Source organism: Ylistrum balloti, unplaced genomic scaffold (genome assembly GCF_031769215.1).
Source record: "Ylistrum balloti isolate Yb309-2 unplaced genomic scaffold, AGI_CSIRO_Ybal_v1 Utg370812, whole genome shotgun sequence".
In the NCBI taxonomy this organism is placed as follows: domain Eukaryota; kingdom Metazoa; phylum Mollusca; class Bivalvia; order Pectinida; family Pectinidae; genus Ylistrum; species Ylistrum balloti.
The window spans coordinates 1-25,917 of record NW_026782470.1 but is presented as its reverse complement, the minus strand read 5'-3'; the positions used below and the strand labels follow the sequence as shown (position 1 = coordinate 25,917).

The 25,917-nt window shown below is 39.2% G+C and overlaps 1 protein-coding gene across 1 annotated transcript; it reads right to left on the bottom strand.

The window, feature by feature from the left end:
• Positions 1–20,015: 20,015 nt before the first annotated feature.
• On the bottom strand, positions 20,016–21,533 carry LOC132558701 (sex peptide receptor-like). The gene has a single exon (XM_060223296.1). It carries the CDS (start codon positions 21,531–21,533, stop codon positions 20,016–20,018), a length of 1,518 nt encoding a protein of 505 aa, XP_060079279.1.
• Between the last annotated feature and the right edge of the window lie 4,384 nt (positions 21,534–25,917).

Here is a 25,917-nt window from a genome sequence, read left to right as displayed (position 1 = left end):
ATCGCCAAATAGTACGTTAAAAGCCTTCTAAAGAGTTTCGAGATTTTCTATTAAATGGATACATCACTGCCTCAGGTATAAAATCATTACATTCAGGCAAAGGTTTACCGCACAATATCTGTAAATATTTTACTGGGGTGGTAATTAAGTGGGAAATGCCTCTTACTGAAAGCAATGTATTGTATGTTTGTTAGTTACAATCTTTAAATGTAGCATTGTCAAACACAGGGACTTGGCACTTGGGTTAGATATCCATTGTCAAATCCTTGTGGCACTCCATAGGTTGTCCTACTCTGATTTGTTACTACTCTTGCTACCAATAACTAACTATTCACAAGGAAAACATTGTTTGTGAGCTAGGGTCGTAGAGTCAAGGTTAGCGAACTCTCCTCTGTCAAGTATCTACCAATATTTATTAATTCCTGGTGTGTTCTGATACGAAAAAGTACATTTATCGTACAGCTAACCGCCATATCCAGTATTGATTAGAGAGTCACCATTAGCTTTTCCACCTCTGCCGTCGATAATATACACATCATTCAGAACCACTCGACCGGGGGCCTACAGCCGCCAGGGAGGAGACACGCGAGCGCCGTTCTTTATCTCTGGTTGAGGGTAATTTGCGGGCAATTCCTCTCTTGTGTCATCGTTTTATTTGCGATGGAGGGGAAAAAAAGAGACAGTGTCGTAGTATTCGTAATCGTATGAACAACAAGGGGAAAGGGTGATATTACACACTCAACTTCAAGGAAGGTCTTTGTGTTCCTTAAGATGTAATCTGTGTTCTTTAAGATGTAATTTGTATTCCCTAAGATGTAATATGTGTTTCTGAAGATGTAATCTGTGTTCCTTAAGATGTAATCTGTTTCTTAAGATGTAATCTGTATTCGCTAAGATTTAATATGTGTTGCATAAGATGTAATCTGTGTTCCTTAAGATGTAATCTGTGTTCCTTAAGATGTAATATGTGTTGCATAAGATGTAATTTGTGTTGCCTAAAATGTAATCTGTATTGCTTAAGATGTAATCCGTGTTGCCTAAAATGTAATCTGTGTTGCCTAAGATGTAATATGTGTTTCATAAGATGTAATCTGTATTGCTAAAGATGTAATATGTGTTGCATAAGATGTAATATGTGTTGCATAAGATGTAATATGTGTTGCATAAGATGTAATCTGTGTTTCCTCAGATGTAATCTGTATTCCATAAGATGTAATATGTGTTGCATAAGATGTAATATGTGTTGCCAAAGATGTAATCTGTGTTCCTTAAGATGTAATCTGTGTTCACTAAGATGTAATCTGTGTTCCCTAAGATGTAATCTGTGTTCCTTAAGATGTAATCTGTGTTCCTTAAGATGTAATATGTGTTGCATAAGATGTAATTTGTGTTGCCTAAAATGTAATCTGTATTGCTTAAGATGTAATCCGTGTTGCCTAAAATGTAATCTGTGTTGCCTAAGATGTAATATGTGTTTCATAAGATGTAATCTGTATTGCTAAAGATGTAATATGTGTTGCATAAGATGTAATTTGTGTTGCCTAAAATGTAATCTGTATTGCTTAAGATGTAATCCGTGTTCTCTAAGATGTAATATGTGTTGCATAAGATGTAATATGTGTTGCCTAAGATGTAATATGTGTTGCATAAGATGTAATCTGTGTTCACTAAGATGTAATCTGTATTCCATAAGATGTAATATGTGTTGCATAAGATGTAATATGTGTTGCCAAAGATGTATTCTGTGTTCCCTAAGATATAATCTGTGTTCACTAAGATGTAATCTGTATTCCATAAGATGTAATATGTGTTGCATAAGATGTAATATGTGTTGCATAAGATGTAATATGTGTTGCCAAAGATGTAATCTGTGTTCACTAAGATGTAATCTGTGTTCACTAAGATGTAATCTGTGTTCACTAAGATGAAATATGTGTTCACTAAGATGAAATATGTGTTCCCTAAGATGAAAAATGTGTTTCCTAAGACGTAATCCTTTTTCAAGAGTGTAAGATTATGATGGATAGGGCATGACAACAGGATAAATCCGGGGTGATGTCGGAGCGAGATGTTCCAGAGGACGGGCCATGGAAAAAATGGAACACTTGAAAGAAACGTTGTATTAGATAGATGAGAGATAAAGCAGGGACACTTTAGGGGGTTGTTCTATTATATAAAAGAGAAACAAAGGAAGAACACTTGAAAGGGTGGCTATATTTATAGAGGAGATACAAAGGAGAGACACTTGAGAGGGTTGTTATATATATAGAGGGGAGACAAAGGAAGGACACTTGAGAGGGTGGCTGTATTTATAGAGGAGAGACAAAGGAAGGACACTTGAGAGGGTTGTTATATTTATAGATGAGAGACAAATGAGGGACACTTGAGAGGGTTGTTATATATATAGAGGAGAGACAAAGGAAGGACACTTGAGAGGGTTGTTATATATATAGAGGGGAGACAAAGGAAGGACACTTGAGAGGGTGGCTGTATTTATAGAGGAGAGACAAAGGAAGGACACTTGAGAGGGTTGTTATATTTATAGATGAGAGACAAATGAGGGACACTTGAGAGGGTTGTTATATATATAGAGGAGAGACAAAGGAAGGACACTTGAGAGGGTTGTTATATTTATAGAGGAGAGACAAAGGAAGGACACTTGAGAGAGTTGTTATATATATAAAGAGGAGAGACAAAGGAGGGACACTTGAGAGGGTTGTTATATATATAAAGAGGAGAGACAAAGGAGGGACACTTGAGAGGGTTGTTATATTTATAGAGGAGAGACAAAGGAAGGACACTTGAGAGGGTTGTTATATATATAGAGGAGAGACAAAAGAGGGACACTTGAGAGGATTGTTATATTTATAGAGGAGAGACAAAGAAGGGACACTTGAGAAGGATGTTATATTTATAGAGGAGAGACAAAGAAGGGACACTTGAGAAGGATGTTATATTTATAGAGGAGAGACAAAGGAGGGACACTTGAGAGGGTTGTTATATTTATAGAGGGGAGACAAAGGAGGGACACTTGAGAGGGTGGCTATATTTATAGAGGAGATACAATAGAGGGACACTTGAGAGGGTGGCTGTATTTATAGAGGAGAGACAAAGAAAGGACACTTGAGAGAGTTGTTATATTTATAGAGGAGAGACAAAGGAGGGACACTTGAGAGGGTTGTTATATTCATAGAGGAGAGACAAAGGAGGGACACTTGAGAGGGTGGCTATATTTATAGAGGAGAGACAAATGAGAGACACTTGAGAGGGTTGTTATATATATAGAGGAGAGACAAAGGAGGGACACTTGAGAGGGTTGTTATATTTATAGAGGAGAGACAAAGGAGAGACACTTGAGAGGGTGGCTATATTTATAGAGGAGAGACAATCTATCAGATGGGGAGGGATAAAGGAGGGACCATTGCGTTGATTTACACTCAACGGAGGAGGAATGGGAATTATGTTATTCACTCGACAGAAGCTTTACATAGGCGATGGAATTGTCTTATTTGTTGTTACATTTACAATTGGTAAGTTATCACCTATCTTTAAAAGCTATTTGAGTTTAATCTAATTACAATGTATTCTAAATCAATTTTCACTCTGTTATCAGTAGAATGGTGTGTTCCCGATAAGCATTATGGGTAATGAAGTCGACCGAGTCAGTTCACTTTAAAGCTTCATATACGACCCCATTCGGGAGACTTCGTCCCTTTCTACCAGAAAATTACTTAGACCATACTCTAGTAACGTCAATTATCGTGAAGCACGAGATCTGTGGCCCAGACCAGTTTCGGAAAGCTTCAATGAAACACATTTAAAATACTTTGATTAAATTCTGTTATTCAGAGAAGGACCAAAGTGATCCACAATAGCGCCGAGATAATGTAGACAGTGTGATGGATTACGCGTGACGCTATCGTGATACTCGTCTGCTCAACCAGGATGAAAGAAGGGTAAGAAACTGACCAGTTGATGGACCGTGATGGATTGCTGCAGACGTAACCCGCCTAAAACATCCTACACACTAATTGAACTTAACAAGATTTTAGCTTAATGTTGTGTGTTATCAGAGTCTCCGTTAGTCTGCTGGACAAAGTCTGATCCGTGTAATTGGACAGAACCGTGGTAGAACTGAGACGATCTGAAACCTTGGTGATGCTACTTAGCCGTGGTTACAAAAAGGCTATCGTAATATTACTAATAACCCGATTGGTTGTAAGTTTCATAGGACGTTCGTGAGCAAACTGATCTATTCATGTTTCGTAGGACGTTCGTGAGCAAACTGATCTATTTATGTTTCGTAGGACGTTCGTGAGCAAACTGATCTATTTATGTTTCGTAGGACGTTCGTGAGCAAACTGACGTATTTACTGACATATCTACTCCTGCTTCGTATCCGGTTCGTTGGTGAACTGACCTGTTTATGACTCTTGTATGACATATTTCACTGCAAACATGCTATATTAGAATTCTTTTAAAAACACATTGTAGGTAAATATATTGTTAAACTTACCTGCGGAAATGTCGTCTACCGTGGGCACAAACTCTTCGTCATTGCCACCGATCACGGAAAATCCAAAACGACGTTCGAACTTTTTCAATTTTAGACTAATCTCTATAAAGTCTCGCTTCGAAGCAATGTTTTGTGGAGGAGAGTTCTCAAACACAAAATTGTCAAAAAAACCTTTTCGGTTATTTGTTTCTGGTCCAAAACTAACTGGGTAACGATCAGTATTCACTTCATGTGGTGTGATACCGACTGTGTACTCCCCTACATCACCAACTCCTCCCCGAAGATAAGACTCTTCCCGGTCTGCATGGCTTGCCTCGATGTGTCTCTGGTTGTTGGGTTCTTGCCAGTCCTCGTCACTTCCATCGTCATCATTGAACGGGTCCTGGTAACATGCGGTAGTCATAAACATTTGAGATTGGTGGAGTTCATCCATTGCCACGTCATTTTCGAGAAAACTAGAGCTTCTGCCTGGAAATCCAGGAAACAGCCTCATGGCGATGTCTTTTTCGTCACCCATATCAGTGTCTGTAATACAAATGAACGAATTAAAAAAAATATGTATTTTGTTTAATAATTTCACCTTTGTGAAATTAGAGAGATAGAACGGAAGGCAAGACGTTACTACATATTCAAGACAATATGGCGAATTACCGATGGGGGTCATAGGTCAAAGTGACATTTTTTGATACCCAACATATCGTATATATTAAGTTCCAGTGAATAGTAGGGTGGGAGATTGGGCAAGGCCTTTTTTCTTTGATTTATGTCAAAGATCAAAACGTAGGCCAGAGTGACCTACTTCTGATATGCGACACACTGTCTCACCATGTATTAAGTTCCCATAATTGTAGTGTAGGAGACAAGGTCCGGACAAGACAGCGGGAGAAAGGACGGCCGGACGGACGGACGGCCACAAAGAATAGCGCCCTTCGGTTTCCAGTGGCGGACTAATAATTTTTTTATATCTGAATTCAAAAGATATGTTATTGATTCAAACACTAGAATTAAAAACGTTTTATTGTTTCAAATAGATAAATACAATAGTTGTAACCGTTTGAAATGATGTGTTAAAAACAAAAGACAGAATGAAACAAGTCTTGTTTTCGAGATGTTTGGTAGATCTCTAACTCTGTAATGATTAGTTTAAAATCTTGTGCTTCTGATATCTAATATCTTTTCTTTTATTTGGAATGAAGACATTTTACATGTATCTATATGCAAGACGTTTTATAAAAAATTAACATTGAAGTTATGTTTATTCGAACAGGCTTTTGTTTGATTAGGAAACCTTTAGAAGTGTGTTTTTAATAGGTAAACTACAGATATACTTCTAACGCTTAATGCTGAATCAGCAATATAGGTTGTGAAGAGGATTGAGGCTATCACAGGCCATTGATTACTGTTGGCAACAAACAATGTGGACATTTAAAATTTACTTGCATGTCCAGTTCTTGGTACAAATAGGAAAACATTGTTCAGTACGAAAACAACGACAACCTGCAACTTTCCTGAAACGTTCTTTCCGCGATTTTACAAATTCCCACTACTCTCTCGTTCGGCAATATCGCACTACGATCGGCACCAGGAAGCAGCTACCTCCTATTGGGGCAGTTCTGTTTGTACCTATGTTCGATCAAGCCTTGTATGTTGGGTCCCACTAGTTGTAGTCACTAATCTACATACTATATCAAAGGGAAGATAGTAGTCATGTGCTTTCTAGAAGTATACGAAGACATTCCTTTAAATATTTCCCCAAACAAAGTACCTGAGATATTTCATTAACACTGGATCTGCTGACTTGTCCCTCAACACCTCTGAAAAAAGTGCTATTGTACCTAATACAAACGACACTGTGTATTTATGACATGGTGGAGGGGAGGGCACTCTTACTCCGAACACAGGTTTCCAGACTTTAATGATAGTACGGTTATGAAATAAATACTACCGTTTCCAGAATCAAATCACTACTGTCTCCAGACTTACACCGACAATAAGGCTGTAACATAAACACTGCCGTCTACAGACTTACACCGACAATAAGACGGTAACATAAACACTACCGTCTCCAGACTTACACCGACAATAAGGCTGTAACGAAAACTCTGCCGTCTACAGACTTACACTGACAATAAGGCTATAAAATAAACACTACCGTCTCCAGACTTACACCGACAATAAGGCGATAACATAAACACTACCGTCTCTAGACTTACACCGACAATAAGGCTGTAACATAAACACTGCCGTCTCTAGACTTACACCGACAATAAGGCTATAACATAAACACTGCCGTCTCCAGACTTACACCGACAATAAGGCGATAACATAAACACTACCGTCTCCAGACTTACACCGACAATAAGGCGATAACATAAACACTACCCTCTCCAGACTTACACCGACAATAAGGCTATAACATTAACACTACCCCCTCTAGACTTACACCGACAATAAGGCTGTAACGTAAACACTGTCGTCTCCAGACTTACACCGACAATAATGCTGTAACAGAAACACTACCGTCTCCAGACTTACACCGACAATACGGTTGTGACGTTAACACTGTCGTCTACAGACTTACACCGACAATAAGGCTTTTACATAAACACCGCCGTCTCCAGACTTGCACTGACAATAAGGTTGTGACATAAACACCGCCGTCTACAGACTTACACCGATAATACGGTTGTGACATTAATACTGTCGTCTACAGACTTACACCGACAATAAGGTTGTGACATAAACACCGCCGTCTACAGACTTACACCGATAATACGGTTGTGACATTAATACTGTCGTCTACAGACTTACACCGACAATAAGGTTGTGACATAAACACCGCCGTCTACAGACTTACACCGATAATACGGTTGTGACATTAATACTGTCGTCTACAGACTTACACCGACAATAAGGTTGTAACATAAACACCGCCGTCTACAGACTTACACCGATAATACGGTTGTGACATTAATACTGTCGTCTACAGACTTACACCGACAATAAGGCTGTAACATAAACACTGCCGTCTACAGACTTACACCGACAATAAGGTTGTGACGTAAACACTGCCGTCTACAGACTTAGACTGACAATAAGGCTGTAACATAAACACTACCGTCTACAGACTTACACCGACAATAAGGTTGTGACGTAAACACTGCCGTCTACAGACTTACATCGACAATAAGGCTGTAACATAAACACTGCAGTCTACAGACTTAGACCGACAATAAGGTTGTGACGTAAACACTGCCGTCTACAGACTTACACCGACAATAAGGTTGTGACGTAAACACTGCCGTCTACAGACTTAGACTGACAATAAGGCTGTAACATAAACACTGCCGTCTACAGACTTACATCGACAATAAGGCTGTAACATAAACACTACCGTCTCCAGACTTACACCGACAATAAGGCGATAACATAAACACTACCGTCTCTAGACTTACACCGACAATAAGGCTGTAACATAAACACTGTCGTCACCAGACTTACACCGACAATAATGCTGTAACAGAAACACTACCGTCTCCAGACTTACACCGACAATACGGTTGTGACGTTAACACTGTCGTCTACAGACTTACACCGACAATAAGGCTTTTACATAAACACCGCCGTCTCCAGACTTGCACTGACAATAAGGTTGTGACATAAACACCGCCGTCTACAGACTTATACCGATAATACGGTTGTGACCGATAATACACCGACAATAAGGTTGTAACATAAACACTGTCGTCTACAGACTTACACCGACAATAAGGTTGTGACATAAACACCGCCGTCTACAGACTTACACCGACAATAAGGTTGTGACATTAATACTGTCGTCTACAGACTTACACCGACAATAAGGTTGTGACATAAACACCGCCGTCTACAGACTTACACCGATAATACGGTTGTGACATTAATACTGTCGTCTACAGACTTACACCGACAATAAGGTTGTGACATAAACACCGCCGTCTACAGACTTACACCGATAATACGGTTGTGACATTAATACTGTCGTCTACAGACTTACACCGACAATAAGGCTGTAACATAAACACTGCCGTCTACAGACTTACACCGACAATAAGGCTGTAACGGTTGTGACATTAACATACACTGCCGTCTACAGACTTACACCGACAATAAGGCTGTAACATAAACACTGCCGTCTACAGACTTACACCGACAATACGGTTGTGACTTAAACACTGCCGTCTACAGACTTATACTGACAATAAGGCTGTAACATAAACACTGCAGTCTACAGACTTAGACCGACAATAAGGTTGTGACGTAAACACTGCCGTCTACAGACTTACATCGACAATAAGGCTGTAACATAAACACTACCGTCTCCAGACTTACACCGACAATAAGGCGATAACATAAACACTACCGTCTCTAGACTTACACCGACAATAAGGCTGTAACATAAACACTGCCGTCTCTAGACTTACACCGACAATAAGGCTATAACATAAACACTGCCGTCTCCAGACTTACACCGACAATAAGGCGATAACATAAACACTACCGTCTCCAGACTTACACCGACAATAAGGCGATAACATAAACACTACCCTCTCCAGACTTACACCGACAATAAGGCTATAACATTAACACTACCCCCTCTAGACTTACACCGACAATAAGGCTGTAACATAAACACTGTCGTCTCCAGACTTACACCGACAATAATGCTGTAACAGAAACACTACCGTCTCCAGACTTACACCGACAATATGGTTGTGACGTTAACACTGTCGTCTACAGACTTACACCGACAATAAGGCTTTTACATAAACACCGCCGTCTCCAGACTTGCACTGACAATAAGGTTGTGACATAAACACCGCCGTCTACAGACTTATACCGATAATACGGTTGTGACATTAATACTGTCGTCTACAGACTTACACCGACAATAAGGTTGTGACATAAACACCGCCGTCTACAGACTTACACCGATAATACGGTTGTGACATTAATACTGTCGTCTACAGACTTACACCGACAATAAGGTTGTGACATAAACACCGCCGTCTACAGACTTACACCGATAATACGGTTGTGACATTAATACTGTCGTCTACAGACTTACACCGACAATAAGGTTGTGACATAAACACCGCCGTCTACAGACTTACACCGATAATACGGTTGTGACATTAATACTGTCGTCTACAGACTTACACCGACAATAAGGCTGTAACATAAACACTGCCGTCTTACACCGATAATACGGTTGTGACATTAATACTGACAGACTTACACCGACAATAAGGCTGTAACATAAACACTGCCGTCTACTACACCGACAATAAGGTTGTGACGTAAACACTGCCGTCTACAGACTTAGACTGACAATAAGGCTGTAACATAAACACTACCGTCTACAGACTTACACCGACAATAAGGTTGTGACGTAAACACTGCCGTCTACAGACTTACATCGACAATAAGGCTGTAACATAAACACTGCAGTCTACAGACTTAGACCGACAATAAGGTTGTGACGTAAACACTGCCGTCTACAGACTTACATCGACAATAAGGCTGTAACATAAACACTGCCGTCTACAGACTTAGACTGACAATAAGGCTGTAACATAAACACTGCCGTCTACAGACTTACACCGACAACAAGGTTGTGACGTAAACACTGCCGTCTACAGACTTAGACTGACAATAAGGCTGTAACATAAACACTGCCGTCTACAGACTTAGACCGACAATAAGGTTGTGACGTAAACACTGCCGTCTACAGACTTAGATGATGCTTTTTATATCCAGTGTTGCCGAGGTAGTTAGAGACGACGTGATGAAGGACGAAATATAAATACTTACAAGTTTGAAATCACACAAATTTACACTGCAGATATGGTCGATAAAGCGAGAGTCTTTGTCCAGTATTACGATTTAAAATACAGGAATCGTTGACGGAGTCCATAAATATGTGCACAATGTGGACAATTAAGTGACTTTTAAATTCAATTTTCTGGCAAGAATTATAGTCTTTTCTTTAAATATTGTTACGTCTTTTCACGGTAATGTTTTGATATCTTTATGTCGCATAGCGTAAAATTCATCAGAAAATTATTATGAAATGACAGGAGCTTAAAAAGTGGCCAGGGAAATATTATGATTAGAAAACAAAATAACAAAGGAACCACCAGACACACCAACGATCATCAAACACGTATCATTCAAGGAAACAATATTTTCTTAGAGATCACCATGACGACCGTAAAGCTTCCCCATAAATCTTCATTAACCTGCATCTGTCTAAGCCAGGTGTTGTGTGTTTATCTGTTAGAAACGAAAATGTTGTATTGGGAATAAAACCTTTTTACGTCTAATCAACTTTGATATGTAAACACCTTAGGTCAGTGAACCAGAAATATTGCTATCCAGAAATGGAAAGTCGAAATCGTCACGCTTAGTGACTAGACGGTTAGATATTAATTTCATAACTGATAGAAAACATTATAACATTTAAATATCAGTTAAAATTGTGTTAATTACAATATTTTAAAGTTTGCATAACCATTTTCATTAGCAACGTCAAAAATGTAAATAAGATAGGAGCGACCCAGCACTAACTCCAATCATTACCGTTCGGAGAGAGTAAACAATGACTTTAATTAATTCAAATTCATTTCGCTCTGTCGTGCGTATAACGTTACGGAAGAGGTAATTTTACAAAGTAGGAATTGAAACATAGCTGGCTGATTACATGATTATACCTATTACGAAATCATAACAAAACGGCGGGTTATGATGAGGCTCCGAAAGGTTATGTGATGATCCCAGCTATCTCCGATCAAAACAGCGATGGGTGGTAGACACAACAGCTAGTGTCGACTAGCGTTTGTTTGAAGCTGGTTATCTTTATCAATTTCTCACAGATAATGATATAATCTTGTGAAGAGTCTAATTCTAAGTTATACAATATTTGCCCGAAAGTAAATATATAGCGAAAATAACGAAATTTAACAATTTAGTCCCTTTAAATAGAGCTTGGTGGAAAACTGTCTCTGTCGACTTGAATGTCTGGTGGCTGATGTGGTAGGAAATGCACGTATAATGTTAGAAATAGTCAAATAAAAAATGTATCCTTGACATATAGTGAGTGACTGAGAATTAAGAACACACAGACATTTAGAGGACTCAATAATCCTGCACTGTTTAGATTTCTGTATCGTATACCGAGTTTGTTATCATATAATTGACCTTTTGAAGTTATGTTTAGACCAAATATACCACAGACAAATTTTATCTTACCGTGTTTTATGGGTGTCCTGTCCTGTTCACGATGAAACAATTTTCTTCATAACTTTCGTACATGTAAGAATCCCTCGTAGTCGGGTTTATGTTTGCTGTGATTCTGCAATGTAAACAAAAGTGTGTGTGATAGATCAGATCAGCTGATATGCAGTGTGTACTTGTGTCCTCAGTCTACCTATCAACTATACATAAGTGTCGCCACATCATGATTACGGTACAAATCCCGAGTCTTCACAACAGGCCCGATATACCACATTTACGGTACAAATCCCGAGTCTTCATAACCGTCCCTATATGTCATACTTACGGTACAGATCCCGAGTCTACATAACCGTCCCTATATGTCTACATAACCGTCCCTATATGTCTACATAACCGTCCCTATATGTCATACTTACGGTACAGACCTCAAGTCTACATAACCGTCCCTATATGTCATACTTACGGTACAGATCTCAAGTCTACATAACCGTCCCTATATGTCATACTTACGGTACAGATCTCAAGTCTACATAACCGTCCCTATATGTCATACTTACGGTACAGATCCCGAGTCTACATAACTGTCCCTATATGTCATACTTACGGTACAGATCTCAAGTCTACATAACCGTCCCTATATGTCTACATAGCTGTCCCTATATGCCATACTTACGGTACAAATCCCAAGTCTACATAACCGTCCCTATATTTCATACTTACGGTACAGATCTCAAGTCTACATAACCGTCCCTATATGTCATACTTACGGTACAGATCCCGAGTCTACATAACTGTCCCTATATTTCATACTTACGGTACAGATCTCAAGTCTACATAACCGTCCCTATATGTCTACATAGCTGTCCCTATATGCCATACTTACGGTACAAATCCCAAGTCTACATAACCGTCCCTATATTTCATACTTACGGTACAGATCTCAAGTCTACATAACCGTCCCTATATGTCTACATAGCTGTCCCTATATGCCATACTTACGGTACAAATCCCAAGTCTACATAACCGTCCCTATATGTCATACTTACGGTACAGATCCAGAGTCTACATAACCGTCCCTATATATCATACTTACGGTACAGATCTCAAGTCTACATAACCGTTCCTATATGTCTACATAGCCGTCCCTATATGTCATACTTACGGTACAGATCTCAAGTCTACATAACCGTCCCTATATGTCTACATAAGCGTCCCTATATGTCATACTTACGGTACAGATCCCGAGTCTACATAACCGTCCCTATATGTCATACTTACGGTACAGATCCCGAGTCTACATAACTGTCCCTATATGTCATACTTACGGTACAGATCTCAAGTCTACATAACCGTCCCTATATGTCTACATAACTGTCACTATATGTCATACTTACGGTAGATATTCCGAGTCTACATAACCGTTCCGATACCTTAGACTATGGCGACTATACAACTGTCCGTGCCATACAGGTCCCGATCGTTACGATCCGGGGTAGTTGATAGTTCAGGAAGCACCTGTTGACATTTTGCAAAACTGGAAATGATGATAAACGAATAGAAACCTAGCTCGATGTTATGGAAACAAGCGGATGTTTTTCAGTGTTCGTCGTACATACAGTTAAAATAAAGCTAATTTACATGTCTGTATTTTAGGAGATATGTTTTCTCGTTTTCTCTTACATTTATCTACATATGTACTTCTTGGTAATTGTTTTTTTATTTGAAAACTAGACATATTTATTTCAAAAAGAGAAAAATGTTACTTTATTTCGAAACAAGAAAATATGACCTGCTATGAAAACGAAAAAGAATGTGACTTGCTGGCACCGAGGTTGGAACAACAGGCCATAATCAGATTAGGTCTGGTGAGATTAACGATGATTAGTCGTCTCTTAATCAGCTAAGTAGAAATCTTGTCATAATCTGATACCAATACTGACATCAACATAAGGCAGAAACAAGGTATACACTTGATTTCTTATCTATAGTGTGTATTCAGTAGACACTGTGTGATGATAGTTTAGGTATTTTAGCGAGGGACTTTACTTTAGTTTCAAACGACAAAAAGAAAAATAACGTGATATTATCAACGCATCACACTAAACTCGCAATATATAGTATATGTTTAATGGACATTGTAACACAACCAATGAAAGAAGACAATTTTTGACTTGTGCCCTGGTCGGGCCTCGAACTCACGATCTACGACACCAAATCGCCTAGCCTAGAAATCCCAGACTGCCTCATTTTCTACGTAGCTGATAACTTGAGTCCTCTGTTAGTCTCAGCTGCTGGAGATTCGAAGATGGTAGTGTGTCATAAATATCTCTCCTCAGTAGAAATACAATCCGGTATTGGTCCTTTCCTTATAATTCTGATCATCACAGTTTCCGCTGTATTCCCTATTCGATGGTCTTCTTCCTCCCGCCATACTTCAGTCTGGATCATCCGTTGACTCTCTGTTTCTGTTGCATTCTTCCACTGCAGAAAATTCACCAGGTGTTCCCAATCACTCCCGTAGTTGCAACATGCTTTCGGCCGCTTGGTCGATTGATGTAAATGCCGACATTTTCTTACCTGCTCGTCAAGACGTACCAGTCGTTAACCACACAGAATTCCTCAACTACCGATGATAATCTATACAGTCCAAATGAAGTGACCCCAGCTGGAACTACCGGCTATCTCCTCAATTAAATGCTCACTGATTTCTCCCCCGACGCTTGTGACATGAAGCTTATGAGTCAGCAACACCCACACCAGCACTCTCCATGTTGGTAAATCAAGGCTTTGTGCTTACCTGGCATGCTATTTCCATTTACTTTCTTCATTCATGGTTAATCGTTCTTCAGCAAGATGTGGCCGAAGAGGGATTCATCAAATCACTACCCTACGGGCTTATTTTGGAACATAACCATCAATACAATCTAAACCCATCATTGAAACGATTTAATACCTGTCGTAGTGACCACGATATACACTCCTTTACAACACCTGTCACTGTGACCACGAAATATTTTCCTTTATAAAACCTGTCATAGTGACCACGGGACACTCTCCCCTATAATACCTGTCACTGTGACCACGGGATACTCTCCCCTATAATACCTGTCATTGTGACCACGGAATACTCTCCTCTATAATACCTGTCATTGTGACCACGGATACTCTCCTCTATAATATCTGTCATTGTGACCACGGGATACTCTCCTCTATAATACCTGTCTGTGTGACCACGGGATACTCTCCTCGATAATATCTGTCATTGTGACCACGATATACTCTCCTCTATAATACCTGTCATTGTGACCACGGAATACTCTCCTCTATAATACCTGTCATTGTGACCACGGAATACTCTCCACGATAATATCTGTCATTATGACCACGGAATACTCTCCTCTATAATACCTGTCACTGTGACCACGGAATACTCTCCTCGATAATATCTGTCATTGTGACCACGGAATACTCTCCTCTATAATACCTGTCTGTGTGACCACGGGATACTCTCCTCTATAATACCCGTCATTGTGACCACGGAATACTCTCCTCTATAATACCTGTCTGTGTGACCACGGGTTACTCTCCTCTATAATACCTGTCATTGTGACCACGGGATACTCTCCTCTATAATACCTGTCTGTGTGACCAAGGGTTACTCTCCTCTATAATACCCGTCATTGTGACCACGGAATACTCTCCTCTATAATACATGTCTGTGTGACCACGATATACTCTCCTCTATAATATCTGTCATTGTGACCACGGGATACTCTCCTCTATAATACCTGTCTGTGTGACCAAGGGTTACTCTCCTCTATAATATCTGTCATTGTGACCACGATATACTCTCCTCGATAATATCTGTCATTATGACCACGGGATACTCTACTTTATAATATCTCTCAGCGTGACCACGGGATACTCTCCTCTATAATACCTGTCATTGTGACCACGGAATACTCTCCTCGATAATACCTGTCATTGTGACCACGGGATACTCTCCTCGATAATACCTGTCATTGTGACCACGATATACTCTCCCCTATAATACCTGTCATTGTGACCACGGAATACTCTCCTCGATAATACCTGTCATTGTGGCCATAGAATACTCTCCTTTAAAATACCTGTCAGTGTGACCACGGAATACCCTCCTTTATAATACCTCTCATTATGACCAAGGGATACTCTGCTCTATAATACCTGTCATTGTGACCACGATATACTCTCCCCTATAATACCTGTCATTGTGACCACGGAATACTCTCCTCGATAATACCTGTCATTGTGGCTATGGAATACTCTCCTTTAAAATACCTGTCAGTGTGACCACGGAATACCCTCCTTTATAATACCTGTCATTGTGACCACGGGATACTCTCCTCTATAATATCTGTCATTGTGACCACGATATACTCTCCTCTATAATACCTGTCTGTGTGACCACGGGAAACTCTGCTCTATAATGCTTGTTATTGTGACCATGGAATATTCTTACTTACAAAATACAGAATTGTACCCTGACTTACACAAAGGTCATGTCCTCATGTTATGTTGTATATTTGGGTTTTTAATTCCAATAGTGTCTAAACGACTTAACGATAAGATTAGCACCTCACCCATTACAATATTTGGCTTAATACTTCCTGCATGCACGACCAGCTCAAGTATCAGTTATTTTAGGTAGTATGATGATGTCAGTGACATCACTATGACAACGGTATAACTATCGATAACGGAACTTATCTATGATTGTACTAAATCAGTCATCACATCCCAGAATTTCATTGGGGAGCATTTATATTAATGATAAGGTGACAAACAAAACCCTTTTTCTGATATATATTATATATTTAGAACGACTGAACAGATGAACATAAAATGTGGGAATTAAAACGACCTTTATACTTTATTTTGAGAGATAGAAATGAAACGAAGCCGGATTTATTTTACATTATGAGAATTTTGTAACGATTTAATACATAACTTGGGTGAGTCTGTCGGGGCTTACAATCACGTGGGAAGTAAAAAGATATACACCCACACCCTCATTAATATAGTGATCAATCAAAAATTATAAAAATCTTCAATAAAAACTCCTTAAACACCGCGCCATATACAGTCACTGAATATCGATTACAAGATCGCATTCGTTACCCAGTAAGTATTCAGTAGATCAAAGCTGTCACAAATAACATTCTACAAGCTATTTTGACACAATGACAAAATATAACAAGAAGTCAAAAGTGGCCTGTATCACCCACCTCTTCTCCAGGTTCTGAAGAAAAGACTTTAATGGAACATTTTCTATCCGTCAATCTACCTTTCCGGATTAGTGTTATGACCATAGGTCTTTTGAGACCCTTTCAGTGGAGGAAACGTTGATACCGGACGGACGGACGGAAAACTTATTGTTCCCTATTTTAACGGATTTCCAAAAGGAATTTGATTCTTGATACTTGTAAATCATTTGAATCAATTGCCATCTGATGTGCATTAAGTCACAACACAGAGGGATGTCTGTAGGTGGGGACGCCTTCGAATATACGTCAACGTCAAGCTTGTTGATAACAATGGAACACCTCATTGTCAAGTCAATCACATGTATGTATTGAGATCATAAATGTACATTTTGAATGTGGAAAATACATAAAGGCATGATAGATTAGAAATGTAGCGAGAGTCTGGGCTGTAGTCAGGATTATAACCAAGGTCTGTACAAGGAAGCTTTCCGGGCACTTAGTGGAAGGGGACACTCCATTCTTGTTGGAAGTGACAAGACAGGCATTTATAGGAAATCGTAGACATAATCTCTCGCTTTTTATCGACATTTTACACAATCAAGGAAAAAAAAAGAACGATATTTCTATTTGATCAATTTCTCAATTTCAAAATAATGTTTTTTCATTAAACCAGATTGGCTAACTAAACATTTTCCATCTCTGTAGCTAGTTAATAAACTACTGCTGTATTACTTAAAGGAAAAAAGTTCGTTTCCAATTACTTTTTTCAAAGTTAATAATAAATTAAAGGTATTTTTCTTATTTTCTTTATTTTTCAAATGTAAATATGGAATTGTTTTGGCGATGCTTTTAATAATCTGTTTGTGTAAAGGGTGGCGGGTAATTATGGTCAGGATACCCAGGAGATCTAGCATCAACAGGGAATGTTGGATGGCTAAAAGATGTCGCGGCGAAGGAAAACAATCGATCGCTGACAGGTCAATAAGGATCATAGTTAAACCTTAACATTGAACCAAGGAGATTGCAGAAAAAAAGTACAAAGATCAACATTGACCAAGGAGATTGCAGAAAAAAAAGTACAAAGACATAAGTGTTCCGAAAGTGTAAGCGGTTTTATATCACAACGAAATCACCTGGCATACAAACGAGCATCGGACACATCCATATTTCTACCACACAACTAAACCACCTGACCTACTAACGAGCATCAAACACATCTAACTACGTAACATACAAGTTAGTGAAATCTTTTTTCCAATTAAATAAGAATATAATTTTCTTGCTAATGTTCAAACAGACTTTATTGATGATAACTGAGTACAAATGTAACAAACAATGTTACGTTAACAATGTTGATTGACAATATTATAAATATTAAACAATGAAAATATCTTTCGTGTAAATATAATAAAACAACACATCAGTCAAGCGTAACTGATGTGAGATGGTTATAAACAACGTTAGGACAGGCGTGACCGATGTGAGACGCTTATAACCAATACTAAGTCAGGCGTGACCGATGTGAGATGGTTATAAACAATACTAAGTCAGGCGTGACCGATGTGAGATGGTTATAAACAATACTAAGTCAGGCGTCACTGATGTGAGATGGTTATAAACAACGTTAGAACAGGCGTGACCGATGTGAGATGGTTATAAACAACATTAGGTCAGGCGTGACCGATGTGAGATGGTTATAAACAACGTTAGGACAGGCGTGACCGATGTAAGATGCTTATAAACAACGCTAGGTCAGGCGTCACTGATGTGAGATGGTTATAAACAACGTTAGAACAGGCGTGACTGTTGTGAGATGGTTATAAACAACGTTAGGACAAGCGTGACCGATGTGAGATGGTTATAAACAACGTTAGAACAGGCGTGACCGATGTGAGATGGTTGTTAACAACGTTAGGTCAGGCGTGACCGATGTGAGATGGTTATAAACAACGTTAGGACAGGCGTGACCGATGTAAGATGCTTATAAACAACGCTAGGTCAGGCGTCACTGATGTGAGATGGTTATAAACAACGCCAGGTCAGGCGTCACTGATGTGTGATAATAATAAACAACGCTAGGTCAGGCGTTACTGATGTGTGATAATAATAAACAACGCTAGGTCAGGCGTGACCGATGTTAGATGATTATAAACAAAACTAGGTCAGGCGTGACCGATGTGAGATGGTTATAAACAACACCAGGTCGTGCGTAATTGTTGTGAGATGTCTATAAACAATACTAGGTCAGGCGTGACCGATGTGAGATGTTTATAAACAACGCCAGGTCAGGCGTCACTGATGTGTGATAATTATAAACAACGCCAGGTAAGGCGTCACTGATGTGTAATAATTATAACCAACGCCAGGTCAGGCGTCACTGATGTGTGATGGTTATAAACAATACTAAGTCAGGCGTGATCGATGTGAGATGGTTATAAACAATACTAAGTCAGGCGTCACTGATGTGAGATGGTTATAAACAACGTTAGAACAGGCGTGACCGACGTGAGATGGTTATAAACAACGTTAGGACAGGCGTGACCGATGTAAGATGCTTATAAACAACGCTAGGTCAGGCGTCACTGATGTGAGATGGTTATAAACAACGTTAGAACAGGCGTGACTGTTGTGAGATGGTTATAAACAACGTTAGGACAGGCGTGACTGTTGTGAGATGGTTATAAACAACGTTAGGTCAGGCGTGACCGATGTGAGACGCTTATAACCAATACTAAGTCAGGCGTGACCGATGTGAGATGGTTATAAACAATACTAAGTCAGGCGTCACTGATGTGTAATAATTATAACCAACGCCAGGTCAGGCGTCACTGATGTGTGATAATGATAAACAACGCCAGGTCAGGCGTCACTGATGTGTGATAATGATAAACAGGTCAGCGGTCATCAATGTGTGATGATAGTATCCGATAAATGATACTCTGACCTCAGTGATAAAGGTCGTACCCCGTATATCATTATTAAGTGTCCGACAACTGTATCTCCTCAGTAGGAAAAGTCCGAGTCCGGATGCCGTTTCCTGACTGGTTACTTTTTCGAGACCAGCATTGAAATGATAGAAGCCGTTTCAAGTTGTGCCTGAAGCAGTCACTTTGGTATACGTAAATGAGTAAGTTAATGGGAGATGTGAATAAGATTATAATGTTTGATACAAAGGCTGTGACAAGAATATTGTCATCAACTGGTTCATTGTTCATGGCATCCCAGCTCACTATAAATGCCACTACGGCCACCGGTATTTCGGCAAGAAAGAAAACAACTAGCATGTATAGGACTACCTTATTAAAAGTCTGAATGCTTTCCAAGTCATCACACCCTCTCTCACTAGTCGTCATTTTGCAGTTTGCATTCACGGCTGCCTTCCATTTTAATACAAGGTCTATAAATAATGCCAGCATCCCGACGCACGGAATCACCTGTATGATAACACTTCGGGCACAGTACATCTGTGCAACACGGAACTGTGTGCTTACAGTCACTATTGGCGATTTCAAGGTCGTTTGGATTTCTTCGTTGTCCGAGGAATAAGCATATACGACAGGGTAATTAGTTAGTGTCATTAGTCCCGGGATAAAGATTGTAGAGACAACGACAATGACTGCAAACATAAAGAGGACACAGAACTTTCTGCGCAGGACCGAGCTTCTGGTAAAACTGCTGTGCCACAAAAGTATGTAGCGCTGTATGGCCAGTCCACAATTCAGCCAAACGGAGACTCCGTGGCAGATCGGCGCCACGTACAATAAGATAGCTGTGATGGCGATGCAGTGGTTGTACGAAATGTAAGTGATGTAGTTGCCTAGAGTCAAATAGTAGAAGAGATACGGGACGGGTAGCACGACGGTCAACGTGTCCATCAATGCTACGGCCACCAACAGCAGGTGTGCTGCAGACAAAAACCGCCCCCGTAGAAACGTCATCACCATGAGGACGTTCGACACCAGAACGAGAAGTACCGCAACAGGATAAAAATAACTGTAGAAAGCAAGCTCCCCATTGATCGGAAAATACTGTGTGATGTTGAACAACATCGACTGAAACTGAACGGTGCTTCGACAGATTCTGCTGTTCCCAAATTCTTCGTTTTCCTCACAAAATGTCGTTATTTCAGCCAAACCTCCAACTGTGTAATCGTACAGAATATTCGAGCAATTTATGATATCAAGGTAGCGTTTATAAGTGACTCTACAATATGCAACGGGAAAGCCAAATAATCGTGTCACGTTTTCATAATCCTGCCAACTTTGAACGTCATAACCCCTTCGTTCGCTAACAACTTTAACATATTTCAAATTCCTCAGAGCAACCATGAGCAATGGTGACTGACTCCCTAATACATCGATAGTCATCAAAGCCAGTTGTATACAGACTGGTGCCCAGTCGAAACCAGTGGCATTTACCGTGGCGGACGTCGATCTGTCAAATGATTCACAAAACTCATAGACTTTGGGTGTCAACGTAGTGTTTGTTGGATCCATGATGTTTACCACCGTTTCCGATCTAGTTGTGTCAGTGTTCAGTACTAACTGAATAAACTTATTCTGTCCTCTGTTGGCTATATAAAGACAGTCTATGACGTTCAGAAAACGTACACGTTAAGATCCTTTGCTAAAACTCGTGCGACACATAAGGATTAACACCTTACCAAAATAAACATGATATGCCACGTACTGCAACCGAGCATATTGCTTTTGTAACTGTTCTAGATATGTGACAGGTGACTGTAATTTATTGGAAATTCACTTATAAGACACATACAGATAATTTAAAATGATTTGGTCTCTCTATTTGCCTAATCTAGATACAACAATGTAAAACAAGTATACTAGTAGACAGTAATATTTCAAAATAGCAGTTTTAATTAAAACTAAACATGTTCAAAACGAAAACATAATTAATGAATTGATTAGATCCAACTTGTTCTTAGAACAGAAAAGTGTGTAGTGTGCCAGCTGATATAAAAATGCACCAAGAAAATCATACTATATAATTATACAAAGATTCTCACATTTTTCACAAAGTGACAGTTTCTATAATTTCCGAGAAAAGGACATGTTTTCAATATTCATATTATCAAGCGTCTGTAGGATTTCTCATCTTTTTCACAAAACACTCGCTATTTCAAAGATGATGGAGATATTTCCTGATGCTAATTAAACCTCACTTTGGTTCATTAAACATTTAGAGCACTTTCACGAAATCTATCCTGTAGGTGGTAACAGACATTTCCTATCAGATAGTATCTGATATATAACACACACTGGTATATTCCTATGACAGAAACTCTTCTTTCTCGAAATATACTATCCTATATTATTGGTAAATCCCTCTTTCGCGAATCAATGTAAATAAGTTTATTAAAGTAACACATTTTCTTGATTTCAATTAATTTAATAACACATTTCAGTGGAGAAACACATCCCTTTTGCTACATTTTGACATCCTAACTTGACATTTGCTAAGATACCCCTCTTAAGTATGAATGAATGTCTTTGGCATCAACAAAATTTTGCAAGAATCATCAGCACAAATCACATATTTCAAATACGTGAATCGCAACGCAATGGACCACTTCCTCCCCCTCCCAACTTTTCAAAATCATGAAAAATATTGAATATTTCTAATTTTCTAAAGGAGGAGTGCCAATTTGGGCCTTCTGGCGGCCATGACCGATATTTTTTATTTCTTGTGTAGGAATTCCTTGGGGTTAGGCGGTCATGATATGACATAAAATTAAGGTCAGATCTGAGCCATTCATTAGTTATGGGGGGGTAAAGTGGGGGGTAAAATTCATAAACAGCTCCATTATGACAAACCTACATTATATTTTTGGATTTTTCCTTCTTAATTTTCATGTAATAATCCATATCAAAACATTCATTAGTAAAATTGATCGAAAAAAATATTCCATTGTTGAAAAGTAGGTCATGCTAATTAAGCTCATTAATTGCGAATTATATTAAAGATGAACTTAATTTTCTGCCTTAATGCACATAAAAACAATACCTTTATCATGTGTCATGCTTTAGTAAGATTTATTTTTGAATACTTTATAGAAAATGGAGAATTAATTAATGGGAGGGGGCGGGTTCACACTTTTGACAACTTTTGGTTGATATCAGAGTTGTCTTATGTAATTATATTAGATAATAAATATCTAATAAATAAATGTTAAATTGTACTGCATTAAGAACTGTTTAAAATAAATTGCTTGATAAATGTAGAGATATTTAAACCAGTTTGGTACGGCTGGTTGAGCTTTAAGCTAAAATGGCGGGATATAATGCCATCCCCTGACATATACCTTGTTAAGGATCTTTGTGTCTACCGGTGAGTATACATGTGCACCTTGTCTCAGACAGTTCATATACCCTTATATATACAATTAATACGTGGCAACTACACTTCACAACCTCAGCGATTTTAGTATACTTTCTTGGTTTGACTGTCACTGATATTGTACATATAATTTAGACATATAATTGTAATTCAACTGTTGTTCATAATTTTGTTCATCCAAATTAAGGTTTTAATAAGGAGTGTTTTCTAAGTTTATGCCCTGTTTTCTTTTCTTTTATCAATATGCCAGTGCACAGGCAGTGCCCTTGTTGTAAAGCACAATATAAAGTAAGGCTCTGAATAAAACAGACATTCTGTCTTACTTGAAAGCAAATATTAATGATGCCTTAAGGTTTGGTGACCCCGTATGTAAAAAATGCAGGGGAAGATACTACAATCACCATTCATCTACTGAACATCCTAGTAGCGATGTAGAGCACCAGCTTGAGTCACTGAACTGGATTCTTCTGAAATATCAGAGATCCTTTTGACACTTAGGGCAGCTGCTTCAAAGAAAAGTTGTTTAGACTTTGATTCCTCAGATGGATTAACTGATCAAGATTACTACCGTCTCACAGGTCTGTATAAAAATCAATTTTCTGACCTTTTACGATCAGTTAATCCCTCTCTTTACTCTACACTGAACAGAAGCGCAAGGACTGCATTAGCCATCCTGCTTGTAAAGTTGAGGACTGGCATGTCTTTATCAATATTAGCTTCTCTGTTCAACATGACAAAGAGAATATGTGGAAAATGTATTCATTCAGCTCGCCAAGCATTGATGACCCACTTCGTTCCTTCACACCTTGGCCTGCAACACATCACTAGAGAACAAGTAATTCAAAACCATACAACGGTATTTGCAAGGAAGATGTTTGCCTCTGGTGAAGATGTCGCTATAGCTGTTGCTGATGGCACATATATTTATGTTGAAAAGTCCAGCAACTATACTTTCCAACGACGCTCTTTTTCGATGCACAAAGGACACCCTCTCCTGAAACCAATGCTTCTTGTGGCCTCAGATGGCTATATACTGTCTGTCCAAGGCCCATATTTAGCAGACGGTCGAAATAATGACGCCAACATTACAAAACACATGTTGAAAACTAACACTGAGAACATCAAGGATTGGTTTCAAGATGATGATGTTCTTGTCGTTGACAGAGGCTTCAGAGATGTGACAGAACTGTTGAATGATGCTGGCATCAAAACAGAAATGCCATTTTTCTTGCCAAAGGGGCAGAAACAACACACACATACTGAGGCAAACAAATCTCATCTTGTAACAAAGGTAAGGTGGGTTGTGGAGTCGGCAAATGGGCGGATTAAGCAGTGGAAGACCTTGGGACATGTTTTGCCCAACACTCTCATTCCAGTTGTAGGTGATTTTGTGAGAATTGTGTGTGCAATTTGTAATGCTTTTCGCCCCCCACTTGCCTCTGATTCTCCCAATGACCTCATCATTGCTGAGCGAATGTTGGCTCTGTCAAAATGTCCCAATAAATTGCAAATTCAAGTTGAAAAAGAAGGTTTGGCTAGGAAAAGAGCCATATGGGTCAAGCTTGATGAGGCCAGTTTGCCTGACTTTCCTCAGCTGACAGAACCGGAGTTGAGAGATCTTACCATGGGAGTATATCAGTTGAAGCAGGCAAAGTCATATACCATGGAGCACTTGTCTGAAGATGGCCAGTATGAATTAATGGCATGCAGGGAAAAGCCTGGCTTAATTAAAGTTCAGATTCGTTCCAGACATGTTGCTTCGAAACTGTACAACCTGTGGATTGAGTATTCCCCTGGTTTGACTCCTATATCTGGTTGGTATTGCCAGTGTAAGGTTGGTGCCAGGGTAGTGGGCTGCTGTGCCCATATTGCATCTGTTCTCTGGTACCTTTCTTATGAGCGACACCAGCCTAGGATAGCACACCCAACTGCCTCATCAAGCTACCTCAGCTGTGCTGATGACGCAATGATGATTGAGGACTGGTCTGAGTCTGACAGTGACAATGAGTAACTAACTATGTGTACGACCATTGTATGTATAGTGGAGTGAAATGCAACACTAGAGGTTAAGATTGATATCTTTCATTAGCCATTTCTGTGTTAATACTTCGGTAAAACCACTAGATACAGACATATGGTCAAAGTTGTCGAACTAAAATTCAAAGCACCGCCTCTTCTTTGTTTTCTTTAAAGTATGCAAAAATATTTCTTATTAAAACATGGTACAAAGTCTAAACAACTTTTCTTTGAAGCAGCTGCCCTAAGTGTCAAAAGGATCTCTGATATTTCAGAAGAATCCAGTTCAGTGACTCAAGCTGGTGCTCTACATCGCTACTAGGATGTTCAGTAGATGAATGGTGATTGTAGTATCTTCCCCTGCATTTTTTACATACGGGGTCACCAAACCTTAAGGCATCATTAATATTTGCTTTCAAGTAAGACAGAATGTCTGTTTTATTCAGAGCCTTACTTTATATTGTGCTTTACAACAAGGGCACTGCCTGTGCACTGGCATATTGATAA

What these genes read in the sequence shown, in the direction of transcription:
- LOC132558701 (XM_060223296.1), bottom strand. Translation starts at nt 21,533, where the DNA reads ATGGATCCAACAAACACTACGTTGACACCCAAAGTCTATGAGTTTTGT.